The 16058-nt window shown below is 37.4% G+C and overlaps 1 protein-coding gene across 1 annotated transcript; it reads left to right on the top strand.

Moving 5' to 3' along the window:
* The first annotated feature begins 281 nt into the window (after window positions 1-281).
* On the top strand, window positions 282-2143 carry LOC110923983. The gene is made up of 2 exons (XM_022168030.1): window positions 282-659; window positions 2069-2143. The coding sequence occupies exons 1-2, from the start codon at window positions 282-284 to the stop codon at window positions 2141-2143; spliced, it is 453 nt and encodes a 150-aa protein (XP_022023722.1).
* The last annotated feature ends 13915 nt before the right edge of the window (window positions 2144-16058 follow it).

Raw genomic sequence — 16058 nt, forward strand, 5'->3', positions numbered from 1 at the left:
TAAAACGGTATGGTGTTGACCATCGAATTGCTACTCCTTACCACCCACAAACAAGCGGTCAAGTGGAGGTTTCCAATAGGCAAATAAATTTTTTTTTGCAAAAGACCGTTCGACCCGACCGAAAGGATTGGTCGACGAAGTTGAATGATGCTTTATGGGCTTATAGAACGGCTCATAAAACACCTATTGGAACCACTCCTTATCGCCTAGTTTATGGGCGGAATTGTCACTTGCCGGTTGAGCTTGTGCATCGTGCTTGGTGGGCTATTAAAGAAGTTAACATGAAATACGATGATGCAGATAAAGAGCGGAAATTAAAGCTTTGCGAGTTGGAAGAGCTTAGGGAAGAAGCGTATGAGTGCGCCTCAAAATACAAGGATGATATGAAGAGGGCACATGACGCGAAGTTGAAGCCGAAGGAGTTCGAAGTGGGTCAAAAGGTTTGGCTATACAACTCAAGGCTTAAATACTTCCCCGGTAAGCTCAAGAGCAAATGGATGGGCCCATACGTGATTACATGGGTCGGAAAGCTTGGAGATGTTACAATCAAGGACCCGAAGGATGGGTCGAAGCAAACGGTTAATGGGCATCGCCTTAAACCGTACCTTGATGGTAACAACGAGAAAAAAGATGAGAATGTGGAGTTGGTAAACTTCGTGGTAAGTGTGCCAACTTATGAGGTCAACTGAAAGGGCCGGTAATAAGTTTTGTAAAGTTATGTACATTTTATGTCATTGTTTGAGTGTTTTTAGTGTTAATCATTTTTGTTTCCTACTAACCTTCTTGATTGTGTGAAGTTCGGACATCACGAATGAGTCTTGAAGACAAAAGGTATGTTTTTAGACTTAATTGTGTGTATTAGGGACAATACACGACTTTTCGGGGGGTGGTAGGGCCGTTGACGGTTATTGTGTTTCAAAAATTTTAACTTATAAAAATTTTCAAAAAGATTTTTAATAATTTTTAGGAATTTTTTTATGTACATAGTCCCTTTAGAAAAAGTGCACAAAATTCCTTATATTTTTCATAAAAAATGTGAAAAATTAAAAATTGGTAAACCACAACCCGTCGACGATGGGTGTAGTCCCGTCCGGGACGGGCAACAGAAATACCCGTCGGGTGAGTTGGTCCGTATCCAGGAACATAAGGCGTCGGCACGGGACCATTTTTCACAACCCGTCGGCGACGGGGTCTTGACCGTCGGCGACGGGCAGCCTCTTGTGAGTCCGGCCAACTTCGTTCTTTGCTTAAAAACTTCGAACCAAACCCTCCCTAAACCTATTAAAACATGACCAAACTCCACATACACCAACCAAACTCGACCCACTTCAAATCCACATCACACACTCCAGCTAAATCCCTGTGCTCTCTCTCATAACTCACCTAAATCCACTTCATCTCCTTCACAAAATCCTCAAGAACCCTAAAACCTTCAAGTCTCATAACTCTCTCAATACTCCACCAATTCACCTGTTTTTTGAGTCCATCTCGCGTGATTTTTCGAGAGGAACAAAGCCCCCAACACGGTTTTCATCAATTCTTGCTAGTTTGCAAGATTTCTGGGCGTGTAATTTCGGGTTTTTGAAAGGGTGTTTGTCAAGACACTTGCTTTACATCTTTTTCTTAGTTCTTCTTGTCTATAACATCAAAGGTATGGATTCTCCTTAATTTTATGCATGATTATCATATGTTTAGTGTTTTTCTTCCGAAATTTTAAACTTTTTAGTTTAAGAGTAGGTTGTTTAGACAATGTATGTTGTTCTAGCATGATTTTGAGTAAGATTAGTTGCTTTGGATGGAATTTGAGCATGTTATAACCATAGTGAAGTGATTACACTTGTTATGAACATGAAGGTGATGTTGACTATATTGTTGAACTTATAAGAAATTGCAAGATTAACAAGGAAATTGATAAGTAGATAATAAAATGAGCGACTTTGGAAGTTCAAAAAGGCGATTTTACATTCACTTGTTAATTAAAATATCAACATCACACATTATGTTCAAAGTTTGAGAGTGTAGTAATGGTTGGGGTTTATATTGATGTTTTGCTTGTTTGTGATTGTAGTTATGGCCGGTGGTAAAAGACAAAAGACTACAAGGCAAGCTTCATCATCAGGAGTCGGTTCTTCTTCTGGTTTAATACCGAAGAAGTGGGAGCAGCTAAGCTCCGTAGAAGAGAATGATGCGAGATTGTATAGGCAGGATTGGGAGTGGGCAAAATTTATGGATAGTCGTAGCGCTCAAGTTTGGGATGAAGAGAAAAACAAACCATTATCGGGCTATCAGGATGTAACACCCCGAAAATATAAATCTTTATATTAGAAATTTAAAGATTTAATAAACAAGAATTAACCAACTAGAAATTTTAACCTAGTTAAAATTACAAGTCTTGAAATAACTTACACTTGGTTAAGACACTAGTATTTAAAGCGAAATGATAAGTGAGGGACTAAAATTGCCAAAGAACGAAAGTTAAAAGCTGATTAGTAACAAAACTCACCAAACACACCATTTGTGGGTGTGTCTGGTCGAACAAGAGGAAAAGGGGCGACAAGGGTATTCTCCAAACCCTAGCTTCACACTAAAATCTGCAAATTGAAGCCTCAAATTCGTTCGAAATCGAGTTCTAAACGCAAATTAGCAAACACCTTGTTGTAAGGATCAAAAGGTATGTAAAATCTTGGTATTTTGATCCATCACGAATTCTAGGTTAATTGTGAAAAACTGAAATTGAGCCTAGATATGTAATGCATGAATGAATCTTGAAGTAATTTGATGTCTAGAGTTAAACCCTAGGTGATTCCTTGTCAAAACTTTGCATCATGTTTGTAAGGTTTGGGGTTTACATGTAGGAGACAAATGAACTTGAAGGAAACTTGGTAAATGCTAGAATTATGACTCTTGTTCTAGCAAAATCTGAATTGGTAAAGTAAATTCAGAAATATTGATGTCAAGATGTATGTAAAATTTACTAATTAAAGTGAAATTAGATGTTAAATTGCAAGTCATGAACTTGGTAATGATTGTAGAAAAATCTGACCCGTTAGGTGTTTGTTGAAATGCGTAAGTGAAGATTTAAATGTTAGAATAGGATGAAAACGCAGATTTGATCATGGCTCATAATGATGTGATGATGATCATGAAAAGAATTCTAAACAAGTTGTAAACTGAATTTTCTAGGCAAAGAGTCCGGATCATCAAGCGGACAAGCCGAAGGGAATTCACGAGGGAAGGGCGTGCTCTAAAGGTATGAAATTTCCGTTTCGTTACATTAAGATTATTTATTTGTTTTTATGTCGTAGTATAAAGCATGGTAAACAAGATAGACCGATACGTCACGAAAGTGACTTTGCGTCTCAAACAAGTAAAAATGGGTCAAAACATGTGATAGAAAAAGGATTCTTGAAATACCTTGATTGGTGCCTAAATTCCGGCATCCAAACGGGTCAAAACAAGTTTGAGAGTAAACTTGACGAATGGTTATAAACCAAGCGTAAGCCGTGTAGCGGACACGCTAAGCTAGTTGAGAAACTTGACTCCTAATACAAGAGTTAAGGTTCTGATTTGGTAAACATGTCAAGTAGTGCAGTTTGACAAACACGAAGCCTTGGATTTAAACACGTAGATTATTGCGTAAGCGACCCCTCATGGGGAAAGAGAAACATGATAGCGGGTAATAATCAGAACATGAGTATCTTAACCTTGGTTAGGTGATAATCATGTACAAGATTAATTTACTGCAAAACGGGAATAGAAAGACAACAACAACAAAGCAAGAAAACATGTACAGTGACTACCGTAAGTTACGGTGATACCGTAACTTACGGTAGCCAACAAGTGGCTACGGTAGGATCCTCCTGCCTTACGGCAGGTCACAAACTTCCAGGAGCCACCGTAACTTACGGTGACTACCGTAAGTTACGGTAGCACCCAGTTCCAAAAAAAAAACTGAATTTCATTATTCTTGGTTATGTTAATTGGTCTTCAAACACCGTTTTGATTATATTATTATCCAAAGACCTTAATACTAACATTGGTCTAAAATGTTCAGTTTTCAGGTTTTCTAGTAGAAGGGTGATGATCAAGCATAAGTATCCGAACCGAACACTCAAACAAACGCTTCCGCACTTGTTCTTTTGTTTTAAAATTTAGTAAACATATATAGATTCTGTCTTGAATATGGTTTCGTGGGTTATTATCATGAATGTTATGTATAGTCATGGGTTTCAAGTCTTGAAAGTTTTTGTAAACTCCAAATTTAGCATGAAATGCAAGGTCTTATGTTATTAATTCTAGTATAAAAATAACTGGGTCTTACACAGGATAGGAAGTTGGAGGCTAAGTTATGGGAGTAGTAAAAGTTTTCGATTTTACCCGTTCATTTAAACACTACACATTGAGGACAATGTTTACCTCAAGTGTGGGGATGGGGGAAAATTTCAAAAAATTTTCAGAATTTCTTGTTCAAAAGCGATCTTAAAAGCACAAGTAACCAAGTCAACGAGGGATGGCACAACCCATTTGGTCTTTTGTCATAGTCAAGTTCAAATTAATAGCATGACGGGTATTTAGCGGGTGGTTATTTGGGAATAATTCGCCTAAGGAACTAGCATTTGATGCATATCACATATCATACCCTTATACGTGAGGTTTTGAGCCACTTTTATATCATAGATTTACATTCACATGTTTCTTTGTTTGAGTGGACCATTAGTCGCGTATTGTAGAACTTGCAACTTTTGATACATTTGAGACTATAGACCGAATGCAAGCACGAGAATGATTAAGGCATTAGGTAAACCTTTTCCTTTTAAACCATTTATATATCCCTACCCAAACAAGTCCCCTAGTCGCCCAATTTGAACCTAAACCTTTCGTTTGACAACCCACTTAGCCCATAACCATAAGCCTTTTCGTTTAAACCCGTGTGATGGAAATTCGATTGTAGTATCAAAGTTTGTATAGTGTATTTGTTTGTTAAAAAAATAGAAAAAGCAGAAAATGTACGAAAAGAATAGAAAATCATCGAGAAAAGAACAAAAATATGTGTTTCTAGTTGTTGAATAAAAGGTGAAAATCATTGCCTTATAGTTGATGTTTATAGTTTATTTGAGTTTAGAATAGTTGCGTTGTAATAAAAATCGAATTTTCATCACCTTAGCCACTTAAAAATATCCTACTTCCTACCCCTAGCCTAGCCCCGTTACAACCTTTACAAAGACCTTTTGACTTGTGCTTAGTATTCGTGATCGGTGGTGGAGAATGATTAAGTTGCAAGCCTATGCGGGTACGTGTTCTAATCGGTTTTGAGCGATTAATTGTTGAAGTGCTAATACATTATACATGTTAGCCAATTTTTAAGCCGAGTGGAGAGAACATTGTGAGGGATATGTATGACTTGTTAGTTTTACAGGCGGGTTAATCTTGGATAACCATTATTATATGTGATTATCACTTGACCGGTAAATATGTGGAAATTGTAAAGAATGTGAACTTTTGTATGACAATAGACCTTAACCTTTGTCTCGGGAATGGGAAGTGTATTCGTTGTTTGAGGACAAGCAAAAGACAAGTGTGGGGATGTGATACGTGGGTAAAAACCGGTGCTCGTTATTGTTTAACTTGACGTTTTTTACGTAAGTTTTAATTTTGAATAGCCTACTTTTAATCAAGAATGTGTTTTGCAGGTTTGATAGAGTTTAAGGAGCTTTTCGGGAGCTTTATGAATCACCGGATCGAAAACCAGAGCACCGGAACGCATAATGGATCAGACGGAAGCAGAAAACAAAGAAATCGGAGAAGCTACCCGTCGCCGACGGGTCCCAAGCCGTCGGCGACGGCATGTAGAATTGCCCGTCGGCTAGATGAACGCGTAGACAGTTAATCAAGGCATCGGATGGTTTGATCATCAAACGAACCCGTCGGCGACGGGGTCATGACCGTCGGCGACGGGTAGTGGAATCCTGTTACGCGAATTTTGGGTTTCTTTGGGTTATACTCGATTCCCATTGGTTCTGGATCATTAATTCGGGAGTTACACAATTTTTGGAGTTTTTGAACTTCATCTTGGAGCCATCTTTGGGGGATCTATCACCTACCATTCCATCCACCTTCACATCTACAACCCAAATAAACACTCAAATCATCATCATTCTCCAATCAAGAGAACCCTAATTCACCATCATATCATTCATTCCAATCCATCATCACCAACCTTCCATAACCCTAACCATTCATCTATTCATCCACTTTCAAGCTTCAAGATGACCCAATTCAAGTCTCGTGCATCCGTTGATCATGCCATTTCCACCATGAGCGGCTAATTTCTTGGAGGTTTCACCCCGGTGTAGGTTTTTTGTAAGTCTAGGGTTTAACATTGTTCTTGGATTGATTTTGTGACAAATTTGCTTTTTGATTTGAAACTTATGACAATTGTCTTGCATTTGTATTGAATTCATAAACCGTCGAGTGAAGATTAAATTTGACTTTATGAAATGTTTATGTGCAATTATGCCTTGTCTAGGTTAGAGTTTACATGTTCTTGGTAACAAAGTGCATTGTGGTCCGTTCTTTATAACGTCGATAGCTCTTGGCACCTAAGCCGTGTAACACTAAATTCGTTAGTCGTTTTTGCAATTGAATCAATCCTAAAACGTGTAGGAATCCAAGGAATGCAATTACCGAACCGGGTGTGAACCTTGTTTTCTCTATCTTGTCTGAATCGTTATTTACATTTTGCAATTGTTAGTTCTTAGTAATCATCAACCTAGTCACTTAGTGTTTTATTCAAATCTTTTCATTCAACAAAAAAAATACATAAAAACAAAATAGCAAGCTTCATAATAGTGACAACTTTCATAATTCAATCGAATCCGTACACAAACCACATACTCTTCGTGGTTCGACCCCTCACTACCACTAGCTACTTGTTAAGGGTAATTTGGGACTATAAATATTATCTTTGACCGGAGCGCGACACTCCGATCATTAGGGACTAAAGGTGAAAATAGGCGAAACCACATGGACTATCCGAGCATTTTTCTCTTCTAGCAATCTTTGTGGAGCATTTTATTTTTACTGATTTGAGCATCAACAGTTGTTAGTGTTGATACCTGCTATTGTAAATGTTGAGTTGCAATTGTTGCCAGCATCTGTGTGGCAAAAGATTTATCCACTGTTTAAAGGTATTGTCTGTAATAACTCTCACTAAAATTAATGCTTAGGGTGGTAATTAGCTATTAAGAAAACCCTAAATGAGAAACCCAAGTAATTCTGCACTAACCCTAAAATTTTCGAAACAATCGGAATCAGGATCAGGGCCCCTAAAACTCAGGGGGGGTTAAACCCTAATCGATATTATCCTCTAAATTCATTGTCTGAATTGAATTAAGCAAAACTGTCAACTCACCCAAGCTACTGGACACGAAACCTACCCTACCCTAAATTGGCATCCCAGGCGATACGCGGGAGGTTCCCCGAATTCTGCCGCGACACGCGGGAGAAGCCAATTTTCAGTATAAATAGAGGGCCTTGGGACTTGAATCTGGGAGTTGAAACGACGTAAAATCGTTGTCTGTACGTCGAGTTAAGGTCGTTTTACTACAAATAAACACACACCGCACTCGAATCGCTACCACGGAACAGGGTAATTACTCGATCGCTATTACGATTCATTTTCCGAGATCAATATATCCAAAGAATGTTTAAGTGCCGCCCACATTAGGGTTATACTTTGTCGTTCGTTGTTAATTCGATGAATGAGTTTAAGTATCGCACTTTGTCATTCATTGTGAGAATTTGATCTTGTGAGTTATCGTAACTGCTGTATTGATCACTAACCCTGTTTTGTGTGCATTATTGTTGAAATTAGGTTAACAGGGTTAAAATCATATTCTATCCATACTAAATCTGCAATGTGAGTCATTCTTCTTTTTATCAACTATTTTACAATACTCCAAATCATTTTTCAGAGTTATAATTATAGTGATTAAGTTTATGTAATCACCAAATTACAGCCGGTATGTGGGGTATTGTGTACAATATTATTATTATTATTATTATTATTATTGTTTCCTTCACATTAGGTGGGCGAGCCTAAAGTGATATACGTCACTCATTGGGACAGCCAATGGTGATATGACCACAGTCACAGAGCTGGTCTGTGACAAATACCTATTCTTGAAAGTTGGTTGATAATAAACATATGTAAAAACTCTTGATACTGTAAATTATAACAAATGTGTCGTTTTCAGTAAATAGAATGATTCACTCAGTATTTCCCCGCTGACAAAACCTTTTTCAAACATGTTTCAGGTGATCTACTGTAAATCAGGAAAAGTGCTGAGGAGCATTTCAAGCTTAAAATAGTGGCTCAGTATAAAATAAAGAAATATGTTTTGAAATAAGGATTTATCACTAAAACTTATGTATTGTAAATTTTCAGGGTTTATCCCGAATTGTGAAATAAAATAATCGGGAAAAGTTTTAGCTTTACAACGATCCTGATGTTAAAATTTCCGCTGCTAAAATCACATAAATAAATATCACGTGATTTCTGTCCCGCGGCTCCTGAAACGGGTCAAACCGGGTCGGGGGCCGTGACAGAAATAAGGTGGTATCAGAGCCACTGAGTTAAGCTAATTAAGTATTTAACAGATACTTAATCTTTCCTGATTACTGTTATGTGATTATGTGTTTTTAATTGACTATTTGTTAGTTACAGTATGGGTAAGCAAAAGTTGCAAGATATCTATCTTAAACTAGATAGGTCAGTCTACGAAGAGGAAAATTCATCCAAAACTAAATTTTCAAAACTCCCTACAATTCCTGAAGAAGGAATATTTGTGCGTAAAGCACAGTATGAAAATCCACTTTCTCCTAGAAAAAGGAGTATGATTATTAAGAAAAGTAAGGAGCAAATCCGAGAAAAGAGGATTAAAAAGGAAACCCAGGAGATAATTAATAAATCACCGTGGGAAGATAAGTTAGATGAAAAATGGACAAATTTGTATATGCTAGCTACTGTAGCGGAGAATGCAAAACTTTAAAGTACTATAAATCTAGTACTAGTACTTCTCAGTAAGTAGATAAATAAAGCTGAGTGTGTGTTCTTTCTTGTATTTTGTACAAATAATGTGCAATAAAACTTTGATGTTTATTTGTTAAACTTTGTTCCAAAGTTTTAACTTAGCATTTCTGTGCATTTTGCATATATGCTACACAGCATGAGCGAGATATCTGAAGCTTTTCAGAACCTCAATCTTTACCCGGTGAATATAGAAGTTTCCCAAGAGTTTACTGGATACTTGGCTGATGTGGACCAACCTGTAGAATTCCATGCTCCACCTTTGACAAAGCCAAAACGAAAGAAAAAGAAGAATTATGTATGGGGTAGTCGTATTCGTAGGAAAAAGCCAGTTCCGAAACTTCCTAAAATAAACAACCCTTTAGAAAAAGAAAAAGAAATTGTAATCAAGGAGAGTTCTAAACAGCAAGAGATGGAAACTGAAGTTAGGAAAGATTCTAGGCAAATGGAAATACAGTTTGAGGAATATTCTAAGGAAATAGAAATGGAAGTAGGACAAGGTTCTAGACCAACTCAGATAGAAATCGGAGAGAGCTCCAATCAAAACCAAAACCAGGGAATAACTTTTCAGGATAAAATAGATTTTCTTTTGGCAAACTGTGAAACTATTCAGCCTGTCAATACAAATGTTTTTACCTATCCTAGTGAAAATCCACTCCCTATGAATTTTGCACCAGCAATTCCAGACCCAATAGTCCACGCTCAACCTGTAGAAATGGAAGAATGGTGGACGAATGATTGGCAATTTCAAAATATTGTCAACGACCCTTATTCCTTCTTTCCGCAATTCGATCCAGAACCCCTACCTAATCCACCAATGAGCACTGAGAATATGGCTGAACTTCGCCATTTCGGTGAAGAGTTGATGGATGCAGGGAATAGAATTAGGGAGATAGGGGGACAGATTGCTTGGAAGTATGATGAAAGGGAAATGCGTTTTTAGAACAACAAATGGTGAGGGATAGGAAGATGGTAAAACTATAGTTGTGTAATAGTATAGTAAATAGTGAAATCAGTCTGTAACATAACTCCAAATAAAACTTCGTAAAATATCTGTGTGTAGTGATGCATACTATAACGGATATGAAATGGAATCGAGAAATCGATAGTTTTGACTTTATGTGCATTATGAATTTTCTGAGTGTTTGTGTATAAATTGCTATTTATCAAGATACTAATTAATATATATTATCAGATGGCTAATAATGGTAATGAACCGGTAAATGAAGCTAATCAGTCAGAGCAACATCCAGGGGATCAATATATGACTAGACAAGATATTGAAAATATTGTTGCTCAAGGGATAGCCAATGCTATTCCAGCATTTGTTGCTGCTGTAAAAAGTCCAATCGAACCGCAACATATCATTCCTAGTAAACGTACTACTGAAGATAACTTCAGTAATAGTATAAACGGTGGCCATAATCATGTTAATCATGATAATGAATCCCAGCACACGCCGCTCCCTAAGAAACAGAAAGCTACAACACCTGGTTGCACTTTCAAAGAATTCCTTGCTTGTAAACCCACTGAATTTGCAGGCAATGAAGGGGCAACTGCATCGCTGCGTTGGTTTGAGAAAACCGAAGCAGTAATTGCAATAAGTAAGTGTGCCAAAGATGATCAGGTCATGTACGCATCGAATCTGTTTAAAGAAGGAGCACTGGAATGGTGGAACACTGTGTTACAAGCTAAAGGAAGAAATAGGGCTTATGCTATGACTTGGGAAGAATTCAAGAGTCTGGTAGAAAGAAAATTCTTTCCTGAGTATGAAAAGGAACAAATGGCAAATAAGTTCCTAACTCATCGGATGATGGGTGTGGATTGTCGTGGTTATACTTCGACATTCTTTGAATATGCTAGAGTAGTACCTAACCTGGCTTCGCCAGAATCGGTACTCATTTCTCGCTATATTTGGGGATTAATTAGCGAAATTCGAAATATCGTTAAGGCTGTGAGACCTCGCACTATTGACGATGCAGTAGAATTAGCTAACACCTTAACTGATGAACTGATACGCACACGAGACGAAGATAGGAAGAAGGAATTAGCTCAGAAAATTACCCAAGGATTTAGGATGGGTAATAGTAGTAATTTCAAGAAAAGAGGAACAGGGCAACCTTCAACTGTGCCATTTTGCAAAATTTGCAAAAAGAAACATTTTGGAAAATGTAACAAACTTTGCAATTTTTGCAAAACAACGGGACATCGGGAAGAAAACTGCAGAAAGAAATCCATAATTTGTTACAATTGTGGGGAAGCCGGACATATCAAACCAGAATGTCCTAAGTTAGTTAACCCAGTAGACAACAAACCCAAGGCAGCTGAAGGAGCTACTAAGAAGAATGCCAGAGCATTCCAGCTAACTACTCAAGAAGCAGAACTCATCCCGGATGTGATAGCCGGTACATTTTTAGTTCACAACATTTATGCAAAAGTATTATTTGACTCTGGTGCAAACCAAAGTTTTATAAATACTTCATTCTGTCAAGCTCTTAAGTTACCTTTAACTACCGTTAGGCAGATTTTTACAGTCGAAACTGCAGATGGGAATTCAGTCAAAATCCATCAGGTTTTGCAAAAAGTAGAAATAGAACTCTTAGGTCATAAATTTACTGCAAACCTATTGCCTATGAAATTAGCCGAGTTTGATGTTGTGTTAGGAATGGATTGGTTAATAGCCAACCATGCTCAAATCATTTGTGATAGAAACTCTATAGAAATTCAAGCACCTACTGGAGAGATAATTAAGATTTCAGGAGATAAACCTCGAAAGCCACCGAAGTTCATATCAGTAATGAAAGTTGCTAATTATGAACGGAAGCAGGGAATAGTATATATGATTTCAGTAATCATTTGTACTAAAGGAAAAGAACTTAAGGAAATCCCTGTAGTCTCAGAATACCCAGATGTATTTCCAGAAGATTTACCTGGGTTACCACCAGATAGGGAGGTAGAATTTAGGATTCATCTAATTTCAGGAACTACACCGATAGCCAAGGCACCCTATCGATTAGCTCCTACTGAAATGTTAGAATTAAAGAAGCAATTAGATGAATTACTAAGCAAAGGATTTATACAACCTAGTTCATCCCCTTGGGGTGCACCGGTGTTGTTTGTGAAAAAGAAAGATGGATCGATGAGAATGTGTATCGATTATAGAGAATTGAATAAGGTTACAATTAAGAATCGATACCCATTACCTAGGATTGATGATCTTTTCGATCAATTACAAAGCGCTAAATATTTTTCTAAGATAGACTTGCGCTCCGGATATCATCAATTAAAGGTTCAAGAAGAAGACATACCTAAAACTGCATTTAGGACTAGGTATGGACATTATGAGTTTACAGTCATGCCCTTTGGATTAACTAATGCACCCGCAGCATTTATGGACATGATGAACAGGATCTGTAAACCATATTTGGATAAATTTGTAATTGTTTTCATAGACGATATACTTATTTATTCAAAAAGTCAGGTCGAACATTGCCAGCACTTGCATGCACTCTTAACTTTGTTAAGAAAAGAAAAGTTGTACGCTAAATTCTCAAAGTGTGAATTTTGGCTACAAGAAGTGCAATTCTTAGGACACATGGTAAATCACGAAGGTATTCACGTAGATCCTGCTAAGATAGAAGCAATTACCAATTGGAAGGTTCCGCAAGCTGCAATGGAAATTAGAAGTTTTATAGGTTTGGCCGGTTATTATAGACGGTTTATTAAGGATTTTTCCAAAATAGCTGTACCATTAACTAAGCTAACCTGTAAAGCCACTAAGTTTGAGTGGGGACATAAACAAGAAGAAGCCTTCAGAATTCTAAAGCAGAAATTAACAAATGCTCCAATCTTAGCCTTACCAGAAGGAACAGAAGATTTTGAGGTATATTGTGATGCTTCAAAATTAGGATACGGATGTGTGTTGATGCAACGCAAAAAGGTAATTGCGTATGCTTCCAGACAATTGAAGAAGCACGAGGAAAACTATACGACTCATGATTTAGAATTAGGAGCTATAGTTTTTGCCCTTAAGATATGGAGACATTATCTGTATGGAAGTAAGTTTACTGTTTATACAGATCATAAGAGTTTAAGATATATATTTGGGCAAAAAGAGTTAAACATGAGGCAAAGAAGATGGATGGAAATCCTGAGTGATTACGATTGTGATATTCAATATCACGAAGGAAAGGCAAACGTAGTCGCAGACGCCTTAAGTCGTAAGTTCCATGAAAAGCAAAAGCGAGTCCGTGCTCTTAGAATAAATCTACAAGTAGATTTAATGGAACAATTGAAGGAAATTCAGGAAACGGTAATCAAGGACGATGCCGAAGGAATGAAAGGTTACCTAAAAGAATTAGAACAAGGAAAGGATGGAATCTGGAAATTCCATAATAGCAGAATTTGGGTACCTAAACAAGGAAATTTAAGATCAAAGATTTTAGAGGAAGCTCATAAATCTAGGTATACTATACACCCAGGGAACAATAAGATGTACCAAGATTTAAGAAAGAATTTTTGGTGGATAGGAATGAAAAAGGATATAGCCGAATACGTATCTAAGTGTTTAACCTGTTCACAAGTTAAAGCCGAACATCAAAAACCCTCAGGTCTACTACAACAGTTAGAAATACCGGTATGGAAATGGGAACTCATAACAATGGACTTTGTTACTAAGTTACCCAAGACCAGAAAAGGTAATGATGCCATTTGGGTAATCGTGGATCGATTAACCAAATCAGCTCATTTTCTACCAATAAAGGAAACCTTTAGTATGGAAAGGTTAGCCAAATTGTATGTAGATGAAATAGTATCCTTACATGGAGTTCCACTCTCCATTGTATCGGATAGAGATAGTCGTTTCACTTCCCGTTTCTGGACAAGTTTCCAAGAATCAATGGGAACCCGACTCAATCTAAGTACCGCATATCATCCACAAACGGACGGACAAAGTGAAAGGACGATCCAAACTCTGGAAGACATGCTCCGTGCATGTGTAATTGACTTTGGAGGTAATTGGGATAATCATTTACCATTAATTGAATTCTCCTATAACAATAGTTATCACTCAAGTATCGAAGCCGCTCCATTCGAAGCACTGTATGGACGCAAGTGCAGAACACCCGTATGTTGGGCGGAAATAGGAGAAAGTCAATTATCAGGTCCGGAAATTGTGCAAGAAACCACAGACAAGATAACTCAAATTAAGGAAAGATTGAAAACAGCCAGAGATCGCCAGAAAAGCTATGCAGACAATCGTCGCAAGCCACTCGAATTCCAGATAGGAGACAAAGTACTTTTGAAAGTATCTCCTTGGAAAGGAGTAGTACGATTCGGTAAGAAAGGAAAACTGAGTCCAAGATATGTTGGACCATTCCCAGTGATTCAACGAATCAGACCAGTTGCTTATCGCTTACAACTACCAGAAGAACTAGCTGGAGTACATGATGTATTTCATGTATCCAATCTTAAGAAATGTCTATCAGACGAATCCTTGGTAGTACCTCTTCAAGATGTGGAGGTAAATGAAAAGCTGAAATTTATAGAAAAACCTTTACAAATAGAAGATAAGAAAATCAAGTTTCTCAAACACAAGCGACTAGTACTGGTGAAAGTCAAATGGAATTCAAAGAGAGGACCAGAATATACTTGGGAGTTAGAGTCAGAAATGAAGCAGAAATACCCTCATCTATTTCAGTAAATCTCGAGGACGAGATTCTTCTTAAGGTGGGGAGGATGTAATAACTCTCACTAAAATTAATGCTTAGGGTGGTAATTAGCTATTAAGAAAACCCTAAATGAGAAACCCAAGTAATTCTGCACTAACCCTAAAATTTTCGAAACAATCGGAATCAGGATCAGGGCCCCTAAAACTCAGGGGGGGTTAAACCCTAATCGATATTATCCTCTAAATTCGTTGTCTGAATTGAATTAAGCAAAACTGTCAACTCACCCAAGCTACTGGACACGAAACCTACCCTACCCTAAATTGGCATCCCAGGCGATACGCGGGAGGTTCCCCGAATTCTGCCGCGACACGCGGGAGAAGCCAATTTTCAGTATAAATAGAGGGCCTTGGGACTTGAATCTGGGAGTTGAAACGACGTAAAATCGTTGTCTGTACGTCGAGTTAAGGTCGTTTTACTACAAATAAACACACACCGCACTCGAATCGCTGCCACGGAACAGGGTAATTACTCGATCGCTATTATGATTCATTTTCCGAGATCAATATATCCAAAGAATGTTTAAGAGCCGCCCACATTAGGGTTATACTTTGTCGTTCGTCGTTAATTCGATGAATGAGTTTAAGTATCGCACTTTGTCATTCATTGTGAGAATTTGATCTTGTGAGTTATCGTAACTGCTGTATTGATCACTAACCCTGTTTTGTGTGCATTTTTGTTGAAATTAGGTTAACAGGGTTAAAATCATATTCTATCCATACTAAATCTGCAATGTGAGTCATTCTTCTTTTTATCAACTATTTTACAATACTCCAAATCATTTTTCAGAGTTATAATTACAGTGATTAAGTTTATGTAATCACCAAATTACAGCCGGTATGTGGGGTATTGTGCACATTATTATTATTATTATTGTTTCCTTCACATTAGGTGGGCGAGCCTAAAGTGATATACGTCACTCATTGGGACAGCCAATGGTGATATGACCACAGTCACAGAGCTGGTCTGTGACAAATACCTATTCTTGAAAGTTGGTTGATAATAAACATATGTAAAAACTCTTGATACTGTAAATTATAACAAATGTGTCGTTTTCAGTAAATAGAATGATTCACTCAGTATTTCCCCGCTGACAAAACCTTTTTCAAACATGTTTCAGGTGATCTACTGTAAATCAGGAAAAGTGCTGAGGAGCATTTCAAGCTTAAAATAGTGGCTCAGTATAAAATAAAGAAATATGTTTTGAAATAAGGATTTATCACTAAAACTTATGTATTGTAAAT

Source organism: Helianthus annuus, chromosome 17 (genome assembly GCF_002127325.2).
Source record: "Helianthus annuus cultivar XRQ/B chromosome 17, HanXRQr2.0-SUNRISE, whole genome shotgun sequence".
NCBI lineage: Eukaryota > Viridiplantae > Streptophyta > Magnoliopsida > Asterales > Asteraceae > Helianthus > Helianthus annuus.